Source organism: Eschrichtius robustus, chromosome 16 (assembly GCF_028021215.1).
Source record: "Eschrichtius robustus isolate mEscRob2 chromosome 16, mEscRob2.pri, whole genome shotgun sequence".
NCBI classification, from domain to species: Eukaryota; Metazoa; Chordata; class Mammalia; order Artiodactyla; family Eschrichtiidae; genus Eschrichtius; species Eschrichtius robustus.
The window spans coordinates 35,770,174-35,793,170 of NC_090839.1; the positions used below are offsets into that span (position 1 = coordinate 35,770,174).

General features: G+C 43.2%; 1 protein-coding gene across 1 annotated transcript; it reads left to right on the forward strand.

Moving 5' to 3' along the window:
* Nucleotides 1-7,446: 7,446 nt before the first annotated feature.
* BMP2 (bone morphogenetic protein 2) lies at nucleotides 7,447-17,388 on the forward strand. Its single transcript, XM_068565751.1, has 3 exons — nucleotides 7,447-7,535; nucleotides 8,686-9,035; nucleotides 16,416-17,388. Exons 2-3 carry the CDS (start codon nucleotides 8,693-8,695, stop codon nucleotides 17,258-17,260), a joined length of 1,188 nt encoding a protein of 395 aa, XP_068421852.1. The 5' UTR covers nucleotides 7,447-7,535; nucleotides 8,686-8,692; the 3' UTR covers nucleotides 17,261-17,388.
* The last annotated feature ends 5,609 nt before the right edge of the window (nucleotides 17,389-22,997 follow it).

A 22,997-nucleotide genomic window follows, 5' to 3' on the forward strand; every position in this document is an offset into this window, starting at 1 on the left:
GATATAATGGAGGGATATTACTCCCCTTATTAGGTTATGTTATATGGCAATGAGTGATGGGATTTTTGCAGACGTAATTAAGGTCCCTAATCAATTTAATTTGAGCTAATCAATGGGGAGATTATGCTGGGTAGGCCTAGTGTAATCAGGTAAGTCTTTTATTTTTTTTTTTTTTTAACTTTTTATTTTATATTGGAGTACAGCTGATTAACAATGTTGTGATAGTTTCAGGTGCACAGCAAAGGGACTCAGCCATACATATACATGTATCCATTCTCCTCCAAACTCCCCTTCCATCCAGGCTGCCACATAACATTGAGCAGAGTTCCCTGTGCTATACAGTAGGTCCTTGTTGGTTATCCATTTTAAATATAGCAGTGTGTACATGTTGATCCCTTTTAGAAGACAGTCTAGTAGTCAGAGATTTCTTCTGCTGGCATTGATGATCATGAGTGAGTTCTGCTGCTGCAAGGTCATGAATTCTGCCAACAACCTATAAGCTTAAATGAGTACTCTGAACCTTAAATGAGGCTGCATTCCCGGCCACCATCTTGACTGTAGCCTTGTGAGATCCTTGGTAGAGAACCAGCTAAGTTGCTCCTGGATTGCTGACCCACATGAGATAAGAAATGGGCATGAAGCCACTAAGTCTGTGGTAACCTGTTACACAGCAATAGCTAACTAATACCCTTGTCCTTCTGGGCAAATTAGGTCAATGGAATATATCAAGATTGTTCAGAGAGTAGGAGGAAAGAGATCTTGAGATACTTATTCTCCCTGACAGCTCCTTGCCAGCTGACACCCTACCAGAGCTCCCCACTGCCCCCAACTTCTGCCAATGGCTTCTCTTTAGCTGCAGCCATCTCAGGGAGCTAGTAACTGTCCCTCCTGTGCCCCTGTAGACTTAAGGTTGGTAAAGCCTCTGGTTTGGATTCCTAATGTAGGGCCAGAGTACTTCATTATCCCTGGTTATTTTTCCTCAACTCTTCCCACACCTTGGGTAAATGTCCCTTTGCTAAACTTTGTTAAATTCTTTTTTAAAGAATGTTATTACTATTACTTTCCTGCTGGGATCTTACCTAAAGAATAAACTTACCTCCTAGTATCCTATCCAAACCCACCTCCAAATCTGAACTACCAGCCATGCTCCACAGAACACAATCCGACATTTTCCCACCTGATGTCTTGCCTTTGGGTTGCTTCTACTGTCTAGAATCTAGAGACTGTTGGCATGATGGGGGAAGAAAATCCAAACAAACAAAAACATGAGTTCTAGAACAAACTACTGACTGTGCTCCTTGCTACCTGTGTGACCTTGGGAAACTGTCTTAACCTCTCTAGGCAGTTTCTTCATCTGTAAGATGGGCGTAATAATACCCACTGAGCAAGGGTCTTGTGATGATTAAATGAAAAAAATAAGTGGAAAGCATCTAGTACATGAAACTCAGTAACTAAAGGTGTTGGTGGAAATTCTGCTGCTGCTAATGCTTTCATTCATAAAGACACCTACTGATCCTACTGAAATTTTACACACCCTGAATTTTTCTCTAAAGTTCTCTCACATCTATGAATTTAGTGAGTCCACATTTCAGAAATGAGATTGCTTTCCATTAAACCTATAGAAATTGTTTCTCACTTCTCTTAAAGTTCATACTTCATATGTCTTATATTCATTTACCTGCAAACATGTCCCATTGTTAGGGGAAACACTGACTGAAACTGCCTACCCTGGCCAGGCACCACAGTAACCATTTTCATGAGATATTTTACAATAGGAGGTCCTGGTAAGGAATAGGGAACTAATAAGCCACCACAAACTGGAAGAATTCAGGAAAGGTCAAAAGGAGATGCAAGTCCATATGTCTTACCAACCTCCTGTGTTAATTATATTATGAAGAGTCAAAGATAATATTTCTCATTATCATCCTCGCTGGAATCCATGTTGGCTGGGCCATGCGTGCGCCACCAGGAAGGACCCTGAGTCAGAACAACTGACAAGAGACAACTCAGAAACTAATCTCATCACCATAAAACCTGAGACTGCAAACCACATGGCAGAGCAGTCCTCCTGGTTTCACTTCCCCTGCTGCTCTCTGCCCCCCAGGTGCCCCTTCCCAATAAAGTCTCTTGCTTTGTCAGCATGAGTGTCTCCTCAGACAATTCATTTCTGAGTGTTAGACAAGATCCCACTCTCGGGCCCTGGAAGGGGTCCCCCTTCCTGCAACACCATCTCTTCTGCTGAATTCTAAATGCATTATGGGCAGAGATTTTATATCTTTGTATTTCCTGGGCCCGAAGTGGACAGTGCCATGGCCATAATAGCTGCTCAAGAATATTTTCAGACTGGATATGTAAAGAGAAATATTATCATTGACTCTTCACAATATAATTAACACAGATTTTAATATCATTGACAAGATATGCAAATATATTGATATGACTATAATAAAATAATATTTAATGGATATCTAAAACAACATATTAGGAAGCTTATAATTATTTTTCAGAAGCGTGTGCTCATTTAACATTGATTTTTGCTGTCTACCAAGTACAAAAGAAAATAACATGAAACAAAATGAATCGCCCAAGAACCACTGACGTTAATTTGCATGTGTGTAGTAATTCAAATTGGGCAAATTTTGTTGTCTTGACACATGTCTTCTCACTTATTTTTCACTACAGCTCTGTGAGGAGATAAGCAGTTAATCTCTACATATTATTCATGAGGGAGCTGAGACTATCAGAATTTGTTATTGGCTTAATCAACCTCAGTGGTAAACTTTCTGATGAAATACCCACTGCTAGGCAACATGATAAAAGCTGTTAGAAAAGAAAAAGAAGAAAAGCATACGAAGTCTATCTCAAAATCAGGCCATAATATTTCAGGCAGAAGGCCAAGAAATACATTTAAAGATACATAGAGTAAATAGCAATCAAAACCTTGTGTTTGTATGGCATTTTTTACTTCTCCAAGTCCACACATGCTAAGCATTTGACCTTTATCATGCCATCTGAGGCAGGTAGAACATATCTATTTACCTCAATTAACAGATGAGGCCAAGAGATGGCCATTTTAAATTCAGCCATCCATAGCCAAACCAGAATTAGAATGTAAGTCAGCCAACTATGTCTTGGGCCGTAAGCAACGTGTGTATAGAGCACCTACTATGTGTAGCCTACAATACAATACAATCTAGTTAAATGCATAAAATTTATTGTCTCTTAATTTTTAAGGAGTAGTCAGTATTTGCCTGAAAGGAATAACCCAGACTCAGAATACTAGGCCTACTAGTTGGCAAATAAGTCGCTTTACCCCACCCATCCTTCCACCACATCTAATTATACATCACATAGGTAAAAGTTTGATTTACCAGATGCTGCTCTTTGCTGTGGCTCCTGGTTCCTGTGAAAGAACCTCATCCAGGTGAAGTGGAATTGCTGTTAAGTGTCACACTAGTTACAAGGTGACAGGTATGCTACCAAGCCTAGAGGTTTCCCTGAGGAGTTGATGCAGGTTTCAGTGGAATAACAATTACAAGGTAAATGGATCATTTCATGCCTTCTGTGACCTTTACAATATGTGAGAGTCATTATTTTAATGTTAATTTGCATAATGGTAGGTCTGAAAGAACAATGGTGAATGCTAATAGCTGCAGGATGCAGTAAAATTAAACATCATCTGGGCTGAACTGCTAAAGGAAAAGTTGCCAAAGTATGACTGTTCAAGCACTTAATTTCATCCCAGGTCATGTCCACATTCAATCAAATGCGATTTCTGGTATCTCTTGAAAAACTGGCAATAAGTGACTGGAAGGGAATAGCAGCAACCTCCTTTATGTAGAACCCTAACCTGTTAAACTTTGCTTTTTTACATAACTTGTGTGTCCCCTCTGAGGAAGTTGAATTTGCAACTACCATCACCTTCCCCAAATGACACCTGACCCCAACTCTCACCACTCCCCACATCTAGCACATACACTAAATTTGATACACCCAGAAAGAAAGACTCTTACCTTATGGGCTGAAAAACTTGCAATAAACCTTTGAAGAAGGTAGCATGGACCATGGCTAGCAGCAAGTGATATTTTCAAGGGAAATAGACACTGTCACCTCAAAGTAATAACCCTGCATTCTGAGCTGCAGGTGGGAAGGTGGCTGTGCACAAAGAGAATAAAAAGAGGTCATCTCCATTTAGATTTATTGTTTCAAACTATTCCTAATGCCTAGAAAATGGGTAGGTTCGATCATCCTGTACTTCGCACCCCAAATCAGTCTTTGGAGATTATTTATTTACTTACATATTTACTTCTTTATTTATTGACTTCTTTCTCCCAAGCGTTCAAACTCATTTCGACCACAAGAGGGCAGCCATCTCTAAAAAACAGCCAGAGAGCCTGGATCTTAAGAGAAATAGGGCCAACATTTAGGAAGTTGTGCGTGGGCAGGGCATTCAGCAGACCCTGGGTAGTCACATATCACACACAAGAGGTTCTGTGATGGGCAACACTGAAATGGGATAGAGTGCCCAGAAGTGCCAATTTTCCCTCCGATTCTTGATGATCAAAGATTATTTCACAGACTGACAAGGCTCCCAAGTTATGAAGGCCTGCAGCTGTGAGACATCCTTGATGTCAACACCAAAGATTTATTTTTCATCCTTACTTGAGGCACATTCAATAGCTGTCAGCTTTCTCCTCCTCTTTAAAAGCTACACACTGATTTAGGTTTCATATAAGTTTTGTTTTGTTTTTTAAATCTCACTGATGACAGAAACTATTGTTAACTCCTCAATTAAACTTGATAGGGAAGGAAATTGTTTCAGAAGCACAATAAACACTTTCTGACTTAAAGTGTCTGTGAAGATAATATCTTCTCTTGCCAACTTGTTTGGTCTCCAATGATTCAGAGTGGCAAACAGCTTCCATAGTGCATTTTCAGGGAAAAATAGTACCATGTTCCTGAATATTTTGTCCCTCCTCCTCCCCATTTATTTTCCTAGTAGGCAGGCTTCCTCATAAATACCTTATTTGACCTTTATACTTGCAGAAACAGCGAGTGCCTAATTCCCCTCTGTGAGTTGCTAATCCGATTTACGTGAGCGGAACCTAGAATTATTTTAGCTTTCCAACTGAAAAAATAATACACATGGATAATAGATTGTTATGAGTTCCTGCTTCAGGCTTTTCTCTTTCTGCTCTGCAGGCTGAAGGTTCTGTGCAAGCGAACTTGATTTTGCCCATCTGGCCTTTTCCAAAAATTTTCTCCCCTTGGGTAAACTTGTTGAGCTGTGCATGGGGGATCCTGGAATCCTGGAAAGGATTGAAAGCCTTAGCCTTGAAATTTGTGGTGCAGCAAATTTGGGGACTCTCTCAGCTGAGGAAGACAAGTCACTTGACCACATGTCACAGATCAGCTGCTGGGGCCTGGTGTAAGTGGGTGGGGCAGAAGGTTCTAAGGTCTCAGACCAGAATTGTCCTGTCTGCTTGGCTCACACTGTGCGTTATTTTACCTTCCTCTGAGTTGCCTCTGAGCTGGGCAAGATAAATATCACAAGGCATGAAGTGATTGCTACCATAAGAAGAAATAAAATCCCTCTCATCCTCTCTTCTCTCTCTCACACACACACACAGTCCATTATGCGCATGTCACATATAGCAGGACATCCATTTCACAGACATATATTTACAGAAATGTGCGCTTTCGTTAGCACGTATTTACATATATGGATATATTTAGAGACATACACGTGTATATTTGTGTATTACATATATACTTATTGGAGTAATAGTGCACATTTATATAAATACATTTACATATGTAAATAAATATATCTCTCTGTGTTAAAGTTTAAGTACCACCCAATATCCAATCTCTAGTTTTCTTTTAATTCTCCTCCCACCCCGGGGAAACACAGAAGTGTGTACCCCAAGCCTATGCCAAGATGCCTTGTAACTTGGTTGAGTTCTTCTTTTAATCGACTATTATTGAACATCTTCAAACTGAAAGTTGAATAACGGGCCGGGAGGGGCAATAAGGCCCGACCCAGCATTCGTCCGGGATTTCGCTCCCGGAGTCCTAGCCAGGGGCCGCCGCTCCGACGGATCTCCCCTCTGAGGGTAGGGGCTGGAGGCGCGAGCGCCCCCTCTGCGGCCGCGAGTCCCCGCCCTCGGCCCCACCCCGCCGCGGCTGCCCCGGCGCGCCGTCCACACCCCTGCGCGCTGCTCCCGCCCGCTCGGGGATCCCCGGCGAGCCGCGCCACCGAGGGGGAGGTGTTCGGCCTGGGCCGGGAGGGAGACGGCAGGCGGCGTCCCCTTTAAAAGCCGCGAGCGCCGCGCCACGGCGCCGCCGCCGCCGCCGTCGCCGCCGGAGTGCTCGCCCCGCCGCGCCGCGCTGCGCCCGGCTCGCGCTGCGCCCGCCGCTCCGCTTCCCACACCCGGCCGGGGATTGGCAGCCGCCGCCGGACATCGGCTGCCACAGGCTCCGCCGCCCACCCGAACGACCTCGGGGCGAGCGCCTCGCGGATTACTGCGGGCTCCGAGGCACCCGCGCCCGCAGACCCTGCGCGGGTTGGAGCACCCGGCCGTGCGCGCCGCTGCGCCGTGGCCTCGGCTGCCCGGGCCGCGCCGGAGCCGAAGACCGGCGTGCAGAGCGCCGGGGAGCCGGGAGCCGAGCCCGAGCGCCGCGATGCCGATCACCTCCCGCCGGAGCTCGGGGGCCTGGGACATGCCGGCCGAGGTGTGATCGGACCCCAGGCTGGCCACAAAGGGCACAGCGGCTTGGCCCGTGGGCGAGGAGAGCGAGGGGAGAGCGCGGCCACCCGCTTCGGCGGCCCGAGACTCGGCTCGACTCGCTGGAGAATGAGCCCGAGGACGCCGGAGCGCCGGAGCCGCGGTGGTTTCAACTGGCTAGCGCTAATGGGGGTGCGCTGGAGGAAGGCAGAGTGATGCGGGGGGGCAACTCGCCCGGCACCGAGATCGCCGCTGCGCCCTTCCCCGGACCCGGCGTCTCCCAGGATGTCTGGCCCGAGCCATGGGCCCCGGCGGAGCTAGCGCCGAGCGCCCGACCCCCGCCCCCAGAGTCCCGGAGCCAGCCCCCCGCGGGGCCACGCGTCCCGCGGGCTCTGGTTCCTAAGGACGACGACAGCACCAGCTTTTACTTTCTCCCTTCCCTTCCCTGCTCCGCACTCCTCCCCCTGCTCGCTGTTGTGTGTCAGCACTTGGCTGGAGACTTCTTGAACTTGCAGGGAGAGTAACTTGCGCTCCCCACTTCGCGCCGGTGCCTCTGCCCCAGCGGACCCAGCCTCGCCGCCTGCGAACCCCGCCGCCCCTCCACTCCACCGCTGGGCCCAACCCGAGACGCCGTTCCCTGCGTTCGGAGAGAGACTGCCCGGCCGGCACCCGGGAGGAGAAGGAGGAGGCGAAGGAAGGGAACCCGATCCCTGCGCCAGGTCCTTCAGCCAGAGCTTTTTCCATGTGGAGGCTCTTTCAATGGACGTGTCCCCGCGTGCTTCTTAGACGGTCTGCGGTCTCCTAAAGGTAGACAACGTGGCCCGGGGCCGAGGCCGGGGCTGTGGGTGGGCGCGGGGCCCCGGCGGATGAGGCCCTCCCGGGGCCAGGTTGGGCCGGACGTAAACAGAGCAGGTCCACGTGCAGCCGAGCTCCTGCGGGGATGCCCCCATCCTACCGCCGCCGGGCGACCGTCGGCTTTGCACTCCCGGCTCGCACTCTTCCGCCCCTCCTCCCTCCCTTCTTTTCGGCATTTTATTAGGGCTGTTAACACTTAGATGATTTTTTTTTTTTTTAAGTCAAAGAAATCCCTTGGAGAGGGTGGCCCCTGGATTTCACCCGTTAGCTGCCAACCTATACGCCTTGCCGTGGCGATCCCTTCTGACTTTTTCAAGTTTCTCCGGGAGACCTGCTCTCTGTACTCAGAGCTGCGTCCCATTTGGGAAAATATTAGAAGTTGGGATTCTCCCTGTTTGTTTCCAGGAATGCGAGGGGGCAGTTCTTTCGTGCCACCTTGTGCTGACACGGGAATTAATAGATATTAGCCATCTACGTAATCCTATGAAGATACCTGCGTATTTTGACTGCATTGGGGGGAGGGGGTTCGGGGATGGAGTGGCCTGCCCTGACACCTCTAAGATTAGAGACGTGGGCCACAGGTTGCAAGAGACTTCGGAAGTTGTGCCCTTGAGTTTACTGGCTCTGGAAGTTATAGACCGTGTGTGTGTATCAGGAAGTTCTATACAGTGCCTCTAAGGAAGTCACATGCACCATTTGCGAGTGTTTATATGCAAGCGAGCGCTGTGTGATTGGGTTAGTTTAGGGGACGGAGGGGTGTGAGACCAAACGGTGGTTTCCCCAGGTTCCCTGCACAGGCTGTCAGCGTGTCACAGAAAGAAAAGGTGACAGTCACTGACGCGGGGTGGGGTGGGGGCAAATCTTGTCAGACGGATTGAGAATGGAATGGGAGGGGGAAATCCATCTGGCTCAGGAACTAAGGGTCTTCCGTTCTCCCAAACGTTTGAGCTTCAGCTCCTCTGAAGTGTCTCCGCGAGTGTTGTCAGCCGGGTGGGCACCCTGGAGGAGGAAGCAAGGGGACCGAGCGGGAGCCGGGACCGCGGGGGCGGAAGGGGGAGGGCTGGGCGGAGAACTCCGTGACTCACGTCGGCCCTGTCCTCAGGTCGACCATGGTGGCCGGGACCCGCTGTCTTCTAGCGTTGCTGCTTCCCCAGGTCCTCCTGGGCGTTGCGGCCGGCCTCATTCCCGAGCTGGGCCGGAGGAAGTTCGCGGTGTCTGCTGGCCGGTCTTCGTCCCAGCCCTCGGAAGACGTCCTGAGTGAGTTCGAGTTGCGGCTGCTTAGCATGTTCGGCCTGAAGCAGAGACCCACCCCCAGCAGGGGTGCCGTGGTGCCCCCCTACATGCTGGACCTGTACCGCCGGCACTCGGGCCAGCCTGGCGCGCCCGCCCCGGACCACCGGCTGGAGAGGGCAGCCAGCCTCGCCAACACCGTGCGCAGCTTCCACCACGAAGGTGAGGCTTGGAGCCGGGGCGCGGGGGCGGAGACGGGGGCGGGGAGTCGTCTAGCCAAGCGCCCCACAGTGGGCAGACAGCAGGCGTCCCTGGAAGGGCAGCTTGGCCGGGGCGCTGCAGACGTTTCCATGTTTGCCTCTGTAAGAACCTTTACGAACCTGGCATTCACTCACTGCCTGTGTGGCGGGAGAGCCAGGGATTCCCCTTTGGTAAATCTGCACCCTTTTCCTGGCTTGCAGCCAGAAGAGCGACTCCTCCTCCAGGAACTGGAGAGAAATCAAGTGATGGGGAAGATGAGGGCAAAAGACTTGCCCCTAGTCAGCTAAATGTGCAAGAATTCCATAGGAGAAGAATGAGAAGGAGGGGGACAGATTGGGATCTCTTTAGGTCTGTTTGGAAGCCTTTGCTCTATAAATCTGCTTCTCTTGCTTAAGCCGGGGTTTCAAGCATGACAGAGCCAAGGGCAGAATTTTCAGAGATAGTATTGAAAAATCAAAGCCCAGGGCTCCAATGTCTTTCTAATTTACAGTAGATCTGGACCTGGTTTGGAATATTTCAAATCCCTATCTAATCCTCGTGGGAGATCAATTCCACAATCAATCTTATTGTTTCCATAATGACTTTCTTGTCTTGTGCTTAAATCTGAGATGAACTCCGGAGTAGAGACAAGGCTAGCCTTCAGATAAAAGCTTTTGCAGCAACTGCCTGTTTTCCTTCATGTGCATTGAAATGTGGGGTTTTTTTTTCTTTAATGATACTGGATGTGGTTTTTCTAAGGTAGGATATTTATGCTTGTTTCATCAGAAAGGCATTTAGTGGATTTGAAATGTCTTAGAGCAGCTAGTGAGATCTGTTGTACCCAAGTTCTTAGGGCAATTGGTCAAAAATATTTTCCACTTCAATTCTTTTTCTACACTTTTAAATGTTCCTTTGGCTTAACACATTCTAAACGAGCCCAGGTTCGTTGAAGTTCTAGAGAATGGTCCAAAGTTGTATATCACAGAGCAGCCACTTGTAGGATATCAGGGAACAGGGATATTGTTCCAGTTTTCTTGCCTTGCCTTGCTGAGGTGGTCAATTTCAAGTGGAAATCTACCCTCTGGTATAAACAAATCAGTAGTGTCACAGCCAGGCATTTTCTACCAGTGTGAAGGAGAACTTATACTTGTGAGAACAGCAGTCGATAGTGGGAAGGGGTCCTAAAGGCCGGTCACATAACAAAAGGGACTTCATCAAGGCAGCTATACATAATGAAGGGGACATGAATTGAAAAATCAATTCATTTTTCAGCACATTTCTAAGTGAGGTGCTCTCTGCTAGCAGAAATCATATTTGAAAGGAAATAAGATCCCATTTTACTCCTTCAGGATTCATCCACTGAAAGCAGAAGTTGTCTGTTGTCATGCAGAAATGTTCTTGTTCCTGTACATTCTGTCATCACCACCTTGGGGAGATTATAGATCCAGTTCATCATTCCCAGCTGCTGCTGATTAGAATTGTTTTTCTGGATAGAAAAGTAATAAGAATTGCTATTTCAGCCACCTCTCCTGGAGATATAGCATGGAAACCATTCTGAACTTTATTTTTAAGTCCAAGAAGGCACTGTGTATGTCTCTTAGAACTTTAAAGGAAGATAGATCATTTAAGGCATTTGACACCTAAAAACGTTCAGTTGCATGAGGATTCCATCAGTGAAGTCTGCATATTTCTCCTTCCTCTGGAAGTGGCTCGACCAAAACTAAACAGGCTAGAACTTATTGGAGTGTATGATTTTAACTTAAATAGCATGCTTGAGTTTATAAGTCAGAATTTATGTCTTTAAACGTGTAAATGTTATGCACCAAATAGTGCAGAAGTTACCAACTTGCTTAAAATCAACTTGCAATAACTTCAGATCTTTATGCAGTTAGATAATAAAAAAAGCTATGTAATGTTTGCCCCAAGTTTCAACAAACCCATTTCTTTTCTTCTTAAGACTAGCATATAATCATTAAGCTACAAATTACCCTTTTTTGAAGACCGTTTCATTTTTACGTAAACCAGAATTTGGTTTTTGTAAACATTCTTGTTTATAAAACATCCATGCATGACACTAAAAAATCTTTTAATAAACCATGTGATTAAGGCTGCAGGTTTAAGAGCAGAATTTGGTTCCTAGAGCCTTTGTGGACGTTTATTTGGTAAAGGACCAAAGGACCTGATTACGAGAATTACCTGTTGGTTTTATTTGCGGGTGGGATCTGGGTAATTTGGCGGAATACAAGACAAGAAGTATCATGATGGCATTCTTTCAACCGATGTGTGAAGATAATGGGTCCACATCATAGGTGATCTGACACAGAAATTATCTGTTGTCATTTCTCCTATTAAGCTTTGTCTAGTCCTTTCTCCAGTGGCTTTTATTTGGGAGAGCCCAAGCGCTGGAAAAATTTTCTTTTTTCAGAGTTGTTAAAAAGTGCTTCGGAACGGCCACTGAGGATAGAAAAATCACTTCTTCAACTGGAAACAGTGTTTTGTGTTTTGCTTGTAGTTAAAAACACATTGAAATTGGTTGACTTTATTGGCCTTGCAAAAAATCTTCATTCTTTCCTGTCAGATTGGAATATGGAAGGACCACATGCTCGCTCTCCAGACTCTGAAGGACACAGTTCTCTTTTTGCCCAAAATAACTGAATTATTTGCCTCTATGACTGAAGCTTTGAAATAGAGATTAACCCTGTTCCCACAAATGTAATTTTCTTGAAAATATCCATTTAAAAAGAAAGTTCAAGAAACAACCACTGCTCTGTGATGGAGCACTGGTATCACAAATTCCCAGTGCAACCAAAGGATTTGGACACATACACCCCCCCAAACCAGTGCTCACTTGGGGTGCTTCCCCAGTGTCCCCAGGTATTTCATTGTGATTGTGAAAGGCCCCCTTTAGGTAGAACAGGCGTTCTATTTGGAAATGCTCATAGAGATTGAGGCTTTGGTGCCCAGAGATAGTTCTTGCACTTATGTTTTCCATTCTGCCTCTTTTTTACTGGTTCCTCTCTGTTCCCCCTTGATCCCTCCTCATGGAGCCATTTTGTCTTTTTTTAAGATTTGCCCCTTTGTGTATTTCACCAAATAAGCAACAATAAGAGGGCCCTGGATCATTCCAAAGGTGATGGAGCTAAGAGAGTGGGTAGAGGCCAAATCAGGGTTGGTGACCACGACCATGCTCTTTCTTTTAGCTGCCATCTCCTTTGTTGTCTTTGTTTTTTTAACTGATTCATTTTAACCTTTTGTATTTTATCGTTTTTTTTCTCCTTGATACATCAATTCTCTAACCATTATTTTATATTTTGGAAAATTTTATTTATTATTCTCCACTACTTTCATTTTATTTCAGGGCAGTGATTTCCAACCTTACTGATTTGCTAGAACTTTCCCAGGTTTTTATTGTTGTTTTCTTAATGGACATTTTTTTGTCTAAAGAGTGTTGCAAAATTCTCAAAATGTAATGACAACTCACTTTTTGCTAAAACTCAGCAAAACTTGTCCTCGTCATACTGTAGGACAAACAGGCAGTCACAAAATATCAGTGGTTCCACACAAGATCTGTATGTCCCAGTGGCCCCTGCCACTTTACTTTTCTGCTTTACTTTTCTGTTCTGTCTGCTTCTTCCACCATTTCTATCCCTTTAACTGGGACAGAACTTGCCCTACTTATCATTGTGTTAAATATAAATCTGCCTCTAATGGTTTTGACTTTTGCTTGCGTTTTTGACTCCTCCCCTATGTTAGATGGTGCCGTCTAGTGGCCAGAAACTTGGGAGCTGCAGTAGACTCAAGTTCATAGCTATGTTCTTAGTTTACTAGCTCTGTGACCTTAGGAAAGTCACATAACCTCTCTGAGCTCCAACTATTTCATTTACAAGATGGAGCTAGTAACAGTTCCTCTCTAACTGATTTGTCATAAGGTAATTCATATAAAGTTCTTAGTGCCAGACCTGGCACAAACAACCATTCAGCACACTTGCTGTCATTATCGTGATGACTTGTTTCTTTATGTCCTATTCTCTGCTGGTCTAGGGAAGAGGAGGCCAAAATGGACCTAGGCTAGCTGAGGGAATTCAATCTCATCTTTTCGAATGTAGATGAATAATTGACAGCATAGATGATTAAGTTAGAACTTCACTTTTTGGAGGAGAGGTCAAATGTCATTGTTGCCTTATTTTTCTTTACTTTCCCACATTTTTGCAGCCATAGCTCCATCTATTTGGATAAGAACTTAGAGGTTCAAGAACCCATGTCTAAGATAGGCTGGAATCCTCAGATCCCTTGGCAAGTGCAGCTTATTCAATAAGGGTTATTTATTTACAGAGAATTAATAATTGTATATACCTCTAGAAAAGCATACATTACCTACTTAGGTAAATGCTCCATATTTTCAGAATCCCTAGGCTTGATGTGGTGATTTGCAGATTCTTTACTTCATTTCAAAAGGTTCAGATTTTTTTCTACCTTCTAGAAAAAATTCATGTTCCCTTGAAGATCAAAGGAGAGGGTAGTAGGTGCCCTAACCTTGGTCAGTTGTTTTCCTGGGTTTGGGGGTTCCTGTGACCTTCTGACTTATCTCTGTGACCAGAGTCTGCAGTCAGGGGTCTTGTCATGGAGGCCTTTGTATTAAGGAGGGATAGTGGTCCTTCAGGATTAGGCTGACTGAGATGAAACTGCAAAGTTGGAGAGGGATCTTCACATTACTTGTTAATGTTTAATAGTGTAATTTTTTCCTTTGCTAAGTGATTATCCTTTTGGCCACTTACCTCCAATGAGATTTTGAAGCACATGAAACTGCTTTTTTATAGGTTAAATCCAGTTGAATGATGGCAGTTTTATATAATTCAGTCTCATATTAGTCTTTTGGAGGGTTATTGTTCTATTTAATGCCCCTTTTATAACCATCCTCTTTACTTGTCTCTCGTGCTTACCTGGGAGATTGTTCCTTCATCCTCCTCCTGGGTGTGTGTGTGTGTTTGTGTGTGTGTGTGTGTGTGTGTATGTATGATTTCTCTGGGCACCTTTGTTAATACAGCTGTTCCCCAAAGGCCCTGGATAATGTGCCGTTCCTTCCTCTCCTTAAAAGAAGAGAGAGCGCTTTTAGGTGTGCTGGGATCAGCGAAGTCAGTTGCCCGGGTCCAGGCCTTGGCTTTGTGTCATTGTGTCTGAAGGATGTGCTGATTTTTAGGTCACTCTTCTTTTCTCTGGTAGCTGGTGGCTTCTCTGCTGAAAGAATGCCTTCAGGGGAAACATCAGAGGGCTCCTGAATTGCAGGGAGGAAAGGAAAGAAGGGGCTAAACACAACCCTTGATACTTGTCGGAGCCACAGAGGAGAGTTCTGGTTGATTGGTGGGAGGGTTATTTTAAAAATAGTGCCTGGCCCGAAGTACCATTAGCCAGCAGTGGGGTTTAGAGCGGCTCTCCAAATGTATCCGTACGGGTGCAGGTTAGCAGGCTTGAGGGGACCGTGGGGAACTCCCTTCTTGGCCTGATGGTCTCCCTGTCCAAGGAGAGGAGCTTTAGATCTTTCTGTTCTGAGTCTGGCTGCTCACCCCTGGCCTCAAGTCTTACTCCTTGGCCAACGCTAATGGTTCGTCTATTCATTTCTATATTATTTAACAAAAAGGCACTTTAAAATATGTTCCTGGCAATTTATACTTGCATGTGAAAAACATTCTTTAAAACCTTTAGCCTCGAAGGGCAGTTCACCAGCTTCCAGCATTACCTCACCTGGGAGCTGCTAGAAATGCTGCATCTCAGGCCCTACCCCAGACTCACCCACTGAATCAGAATCTGCATTTGAAGAGTTAAGGTGTCCTATAGGTGTTTTGCACACAGGTTGAAGTTTGAGAAACGTCTCATTAAAGCATTCCTCCATAATTTGGTATAAACCACCCCTGTTGACCTTAGCTTGCAGTGATGACTGTTGCTTTGATGATGAAGGTTTACACAGGTAGAACCTTTGAGTAAGCGATCTGAAGTGATTATCCTTTGCTAAGGTGTCTAAATTTTGTGAACAATGAATAGCTGTTTGGTTCAGGAGAAATACAACCAGAAAATTAATGAAAACATGGTTTCCTCTTATGGTGATGACATGGCCAAATAGATTTTGTTAGCACTCAGGTTGGATCCTGAATGAAGCAGGTAAAATTTGTTGACAGTGAAATAACAGGATGTGGTAAAGCTAGAAGAAAGTAAACCCAAATATACCAAATTCTAGTGCTGTTTACTATCAATTTAATAATAATGTGTACCTTTGATGATTTGCAGACTATACATTCAAGGTGCTATGTTATATTTTATTGTTTGCTCGACAAGCAGTACTCCTTAAAATTGAAATTCTGGAATTTTAAATAAGGAAAAACTTTTATGAATAGCCCACTTAAATGGCTATTTTAAAATAATGATAATAGATATAAAATGATTATTCTGTAATTAGATTATCCCTTACATCATGAATGTCATAATGGCATTTCTGTAGATTTTTATAAAGTGGGGGGAGGGTTATCTGTATCCTGTAGCCTATTATTGGGTAGGTGTATATTTTTAATATGGTTTATTTTTTTTTTAAGATAAAGGAATTATAAACAGAAGAGAATTATTTTTTTCCCAAAAGCATCTGAAATGAGATTTTGATTTTTGAGGTCATAAAGAGGTGAGAGAACAGACAAAGTTGGGAAGTTATTTCTCTTGAAATCATCCAGCCTTAATTACTACAGTGTCCTAGTACCACCCTTACGTTTCCAAAGAAGTAGATCCCTGTAAATGCCTTTGTCTCTGGACTTTTGAGTAAAATAGTAGGGTGTACTTTGCAAAATGTCATCGTTGATGTTGAGTTTCAGAGTCTTTAATTAGGAAACTGAAATCTGTATATCGAGATTTGTAAGTCATCTAAATTGCAGAGTAATGTTTTAGAATACTGCTTAAGGGATTGACATTAAAGCCTTTTTCTTTTTAAGAAATGCAATAATTTCCTCAAATCCTCACTCATTAGACCTCTACTAACTATAGTGCTGACTTTTTTTTGCCCTGAAGTCTGTGAATTCCAAAGAAATGCTTCACCATTTCCCCCATTATTATAGCCACCTGGAAGCAGTATTCACGTATTAGATTAAACACGTAACAGTGAATTGTGAAATTTTGTTTCATGGTGTGCATATTGACATAAATGTATAGAAAAGGGAGGATCATTTCTTTATCTAAAGGGGAAATTTTAACTTTCTGCCTGCAGATTTTTACATATGTTAAATCAAACCCTGAAGTGATGTATATAAATCCTTATATACAATCAAATTGTCATACTTGCCATACTGAATGATTTTTCTTTTTTTCCACTTTTTTATATTAAATTAGAATCTTTGGAAGAATTGCCAGAAATGAGTGGAAAAACAACCCGTAGATTCTTCTTTAATTTAACTTCTATCCCCACTGAGGAGTTTATCACCTCAGCAGAACTTCAGGTCTTTCGGGAACAGATGCAGGAAACTTTGGAAAACAATAGCAGTTTCCATCACCGAATTAATATTTATGAAATTATAAAACCTGCCACAGCCGACTCCGAGTTCCCCGTGACCAGACTTCTGGACACCAGGTTGGTGACTCAGAATGCCAGCAGGTGGGAGAGCTTTGATGTCACCCCTGCCGTGATGAGGTGGACAGCGCAGGGGCTCGCCAACCACGGGTTTGTGGTGGAGGTGGCCCACCCAGAGGACAGCCACGGGGTCTCCAAGAGGCACGTGCGGATTAGCAGGTCTTTGCACCAAGACGAGCACAGCTGGTCACAGAGAAGGCCCTTGCTGGTCACTTTTGGCCACGATGGGAAAGGACACCCTCTCCACAAAAGAGAAAAGCGTCAGGCGAAACACAAACAGCGGAAACGCCTCAAGTCCAGTTGTAAGAGACACCCTTTGTACGTGGACTTCAGTGACGTGGGGTGGAATGACTGGATCGTCGCCCCCCCGGGGTATCATGCCTTTTACTGCCACGGGGAGTGCCCTTTCCCCCTGGCCGATCACCTGAACTCCACGAACCACGCCATCGTCCAGACGCTGGTCAACTCAGTTAACTCTAAGATTCCCAAGGCGTGCTGTGTCCCAACGGAACTCAGTGCCATCTCCATGTTGTACCTTGACGAGAATGAAAAGGTGGTATTAAAGAACTATCAGGACATGGTTGTCGAGGGTTGTGGGTGTCGTTAGCACAGCAAAATAAAATAAAATAAATATATATATATATTTTAGAAAAAAGCAAAAAAAAAAAAAAAATCAAGTTGACACTTTAATATTTCCCAATGAAGACTTTATTTATGGAATGGAATGGAGAAAAAAAAAACACAGCTATTTTGAAAATATATTTATATCTACGAAAAGAAGTTGGGAAAACAAATATTTTAATCAGAGAATTATTCCTTAAAGATTTTAAAATGTATTTAGTTGTACATTTTATATGGGTTCAACCCCAGCACATGAAGTATAATGGTCAGATTTATTTTGTATTTATTTACTATTATAACCACTTTTTAGGAAAAATAGCTAATTTGTATTTATATGTAATCAAAAGAAGTATTGGGTTTGTACATAATTTTCCAAAAATTGTAGTTGTTTTCAGTCGTGTGTATTTAAGATGAAAAGTCTACATGGAAGGTTACTCTGGCAAAGTGCTTAGCACATTTGCTTTTTTTTTGCAGTGCTACTGTTAAGGTCACAAGTTCATGTCCAGAAAAAAAAAAAAAAAGTGGATAATCCACTCTGCTGACTTTCAAGATTATTATATTATTCAATTCTCAGGAATGTTGCAGAGTGGTTGTCCAGTCCATGAGAACTTACGTCCTTATTAGGTGGAATATTTGGATAAGAACCAGACATTGCTGATCTAATATAGAAACCCCCCACCCCTTAGTTTGCAGAAAGAATAAAGCAGGACCAATAGAAATAATTAAGAAAACGATGAACCTGCAGGAAAGTGAATGATGGTTTGTTGTTCTTCTTTCCTAAACTAGTGATCCCTTCAAAGGGGCTGGTCTGGCCAAAGTATTAAATAAAACATAAGATTTCTTCATTATTGATATTGTGGTCATGTATATTTAAAATTGATATCTAGTGGCCCTCATGAAGAGTTGAAAATTGATTTGTATTTTACTTTTACCTCACCTGAGAGCTCTTTACGCTCAAAGGACTCAATTTTCTAACTTTGCCCCTCCACAGCAAAATTGTTTTCTGCCTACCCCTGTTCTCTGTTCCATCAGCTTGCTTTTCTTTCCAAGGTTATGTGTTTGAACACATTTCTCCAAATGTTAAACCTATTTCAGATAATAAATATCAAAGCTCTGGCATTTCATTCTATAAAGGCCAACCTGTAAGAGAAAATGGTGCATTTGTACAGCGTTCACAAAGATTACCTTGTGTTTGCATTTTTGCTTCTGAGGCTACTCATTTTGGAGGGAGGTAGGGAGAAGGCAAGGAATGGTTGGAAATTTGCAGGCAAGTCATTGGCCAATTCCTAGGAATTAATCAATGATTTAGTATTTCACGTGAACCTCTTTGGGGCAGGAAGATTTAAGAGAAAACCAAAGCAACAAAAATCAAGCAAAACCTGGGGAACCCAAGATAAAGTTTCAGAGATGATATCCCATGCAATAGAGGCAATGGTGCCAAAAAATTAGAAAGGGAAAGTGTCTGAGATCAAGCTTCTACAAGGACATCTGCCAGTTGGACTGAAGCCCAAGCAGAATGAAGTCAAATTAGGCCGCTCAGAATGAACACATACCAGTGGCAGGGCTTCTGTGCTCTGGGTTGAAATCAGACCCAAGGAAGGGTTTGGTAGGTATGCTTGTATGGCCAGGGGACCCACAACCCCACAATTTTACTGGAAGTATTTTAAGGTCAATTTCTAGGACTTTGTGTCACCTCTGATCATGCTGTGATTGGTGAGGCCTAGTTCTAATTTCCTTTCCTAGCCCTGCCTTGATTTGGCCGAAAAAAAGTGTGTTAGTAAAGGAACAGACTGTTATCATCAGATTCTTCCCAGGAATTAACTTGCAATGACCCTGTTACATTTTGGGTTATATTTTGGGTGTGATAGGTTTAACCCTAGTTTTGAGATTACATAGATCATATTTTTCTAAAAAATTAGTACAAGTTATCTTTTATTCCTTCCACTGTTAAAATCTTTTAGTCTCTTTTTATCCCTATTCTATTGCTCTTATGTATCATTGGTGTTAGACACCCCTGTGGAGGGCGGGATCATCTTTGTCCCTTGGCATTCTTCACCCTCTCTTGCCATGGATGTGAGGGGCAGGCTGCACAGTCGTAACATCTTAAAAAATAATAATCCATGTTTTCTCATCTCCAAATACTCCAGATAAGAGTGTAAAAGTACAGCACAAGAATTTCCATACATTTGGCAGTTCCGTCCCTTTTTATTTCTCTGCTTCATTGGGTCTGATTTTCTTGGTTAAAATGGTTCTCAAATGTTCTTTTCTCAAATGGTTCTTGCATAATATATATGTGTAAATATATAGACATATATATGTGTAATATATATAAATATATACACAAATATATGTGTAAATCTACATACAAATATATGTGTAAATACATATAAATATATGTGTAAATATATATAGACATATGTAATATGTATAAATATACATATGAAGATATATGTGATTAGTATTACATATATATAGATGATGGCATTTTCAGTTTAGTTTCAGAGATTTTTTAATAGTTGAGGACTCTGACCCTCTTGGCAGCTCATTTGAGAAACATAATATTCTTACATATATTCTACATTCCTACAGACATTTTGTCTCACATTCCTCATTCTGAGAAAAAAAGTGTCATAACTAACCCCATGACACTGAATGTCTTCAGTTTTCAGTCACTATTCTATAGGAAACTTTGAATCTTTTTAGAGTTGGCTTTTCAAAAAATGTAGTAAGTTTCTGAATTTGGGGAGATCACCTTTCAAAATTGATTAAGTTGTGTCATCTCGTTTTGTGCTTGTCTGGGCTGTGTGCACCTCCCTGGCACGGTTTTAACCTGTATGGCAGGTCCAGATTGCTCTGTTCATTTTTTGCCTTCAAAATTGGGGAAGAAGAAGATGAGTCGTTTACATATTTCTCTGTGCTTCCATTTTTTCATAATTTCTACTCCATTTGCTGCTTTAAATTGTACCTCAAGAGGACAAGAGTGGAGAGATGATCTATCAGTCTGGTCTAGGTAGCAGGCTACATCATTACTGGATAATCTAAGTGTTCCATATTTTTTTCCTCAGTTTTTTACTGGAGGTGGAAAAATCATTTGTGCAATTCACAGCACTTTTTAAAATAGTGTATTTCTATTCTAGAGTCATATTAATGTTAAGATATTGATTCACGGAGTGTTAGATGCCACAGCCGCCCAATCTGTTATAAGGCAAAAAGAACCCAGCCTTGCAGTAAAGAACAATTTAAGTGTAGAAATAAGTGTGACATGGATGGGCAATCACAAAGAAGTAGGACTGCCCTGGCACTATTCTATTCCTTTTCTGCTTTATTTTTTGCAGGGGGCAGGTAGGGTGAGATGGGATTAATGCAGGTCTGCTTCGCTCAGGTAAATTGCTTTTCCTCTTGCCTCCACCCCACTGACATAAATTACAGCCTTATGGTATTCTCCAGGGCAGAGTTTTCTCACTGTTTCCCTGCCCTGCAAACTTCAAAGTGAACTTCTACCTAACTTGGGGGACCAATGCTCTAAATAAAACTTTTTAGATTTTATTGTGCATGCGAATCACCAATACTAGCTCCAGGAGAATGCAGCCTTGATGTGTATACAGACCCCTTGGGATCATGTTATAACATAGGTTCTGTTGCCATGAGTCTGGGGTGGGGCCTGAGATTCTGCATTTCCAACACATTCCCAGGTGTAGCTGCCTTTACCCACCGGCTTAAGGTCTTACACATTGAGTAGCAAGGCTCTAAGAATTCTCAATCACAACAGCAGAAAGCGGGACTAAGTTTAGGCCCCTTGATAAGAAGTAGCACTAAAAGGAAAAACAAAACAAAACAACAAAACCTGTATACAGGATGGCATTTGGATACATTTTATCTGAAATGATGCCCTACATATTTTTTTCAAAGGCATTCTTTTCCCCCACAAGATGACTGGCAATTTTGTGTTCTAGCCACCCTCAGACATGAAAACACTTGGTTGCTTATCTTGTAAAATCTGCTCAGCTTGCTTGCTTGGGCATGTATGTAGTCAGTTTAGTCAAATACGTGTCAGTACATCTATGTGGATGGGGGAGCAGGTGCAAGCCCTTAACGTACTTTTAAAAAGTTTTAACACTTAAGTCAGTCCACTGAGTTGATCCCGTGTGATCTTAGTGCCAAGCGTCTGAGTTAAAAATTTTCCCTTTGAAGGCAGAAAATAGATGTCATACATTTGAAGCATTTGTTTATACTAAAAATGATGCTTTATTTTTTTTTCAAGTTCTAAGACAGTTCACTGTACAGCACCATTGAGCCTAGAGGGTGATATAAAGCTTCCCAAGCTAGTATTTGACATTTGATTTAATGGATATTGGAATTTGTGATGCCACGGTTGGCTTCGAAGGTGCTGAAGTGAATGGGCTCTGACTAGAAAAAGTTAAAGGAATTGATTTCCGTCTGCAAAGGGGGTCAGCAAAGAAAGAACTTTGTCTTGGCCCCTCTTTTGTAGCAAAACGTCTTAGGACGGTCATCTGTTTAGTAGCCTCATTTTACTTTCTAAGGGAGCACTTTGAAGGTTTCTTAGAAGCAACTCAGATTTGAATATTTGTTGAAGAAATGCTGAAATGAATGAATCCTAATCTCAAATACACTCTTTATATACATATATAATGTATATATATATCGATATAGATATACACACACACACAGATATATATATATACCTATGTTTTCTCTTGCAGATATGTATACCCCAGGGGAAAAAAAATCTTGGTTTGTTCCTGTCTGGGGTCCAAATGCTGAGTGTAGGGTGCCTAATTTTGTATCCATTGGATCTATCATTTCGTTTAGGTCTCCACACTTTGGACTGAGTCCCTCTGAGGTGCGTAAGCAGTGTGCCAGATGTTGACTTGAACGCCACTTCCAGCCCGTGTTTGCCCTGCCTTCTGGGCCACACTCCGAGCAGTGCCAGGACTGCATTCTCGCTGCAGTGCGTGCCGGTGAGCAGCTCTCTCTGCAAGCCGCCCATTGCTGAAAGCTCCCCTCGTGAGGGGCAGGCTCTCATCTGGTCTGCATTTACACTGGAACTGCTTGGCCACAACACGATGAGAGAATAATTATTGAACTATTTTACTGTACAACTATTTCCAAATTGTTGATTCTTTATTGATTTCAGGAGGCAAGCTAATTGCCCCATGGCAACTTGATGTGAACATTTAATGAAGATCAGGAAACAGAGTTTATGAAAAGCTTTGTATAGTCACTGCAAAGTTTCAAGAACTGTTTTATACTTCCTGACAGTGCTGGGCCGAGCTTAATGGTTTGTTTTTATTACTTAAGAGTGTAAACCTTGCTTTAGCCCGGTGTGTGGAAACTATACCCTCATCCCACATTACGCATTTTCGAGTTGCTTTTTCCTCACTCCCAACTTCCTTTCCTGCCATCTACAATCAGGACTTTTTCTGTCTTAATTGTCTGAAAGCAAGTTTCTATCTTTGCACCCTGAGAACCTTAATACACACACACTCCTAAATAAGTGTCTGCATTGTTTCACTTTGTTTTGGGTGGAGTTTCTTTTCGGCACTTGGTTGCTAGACAACCAACCAGACAAAAGTTAAAGATTGAAAAGGCATTTTTAAAGATGTCGAATCTCGGCTGCTGTGCTGTTTTATCTTTGTCTTTATATGGAAGGCTTAGTTCTCTTACCAGGTTACCCTGGTCTTTTGTTGCCGAGATGGCTGGTA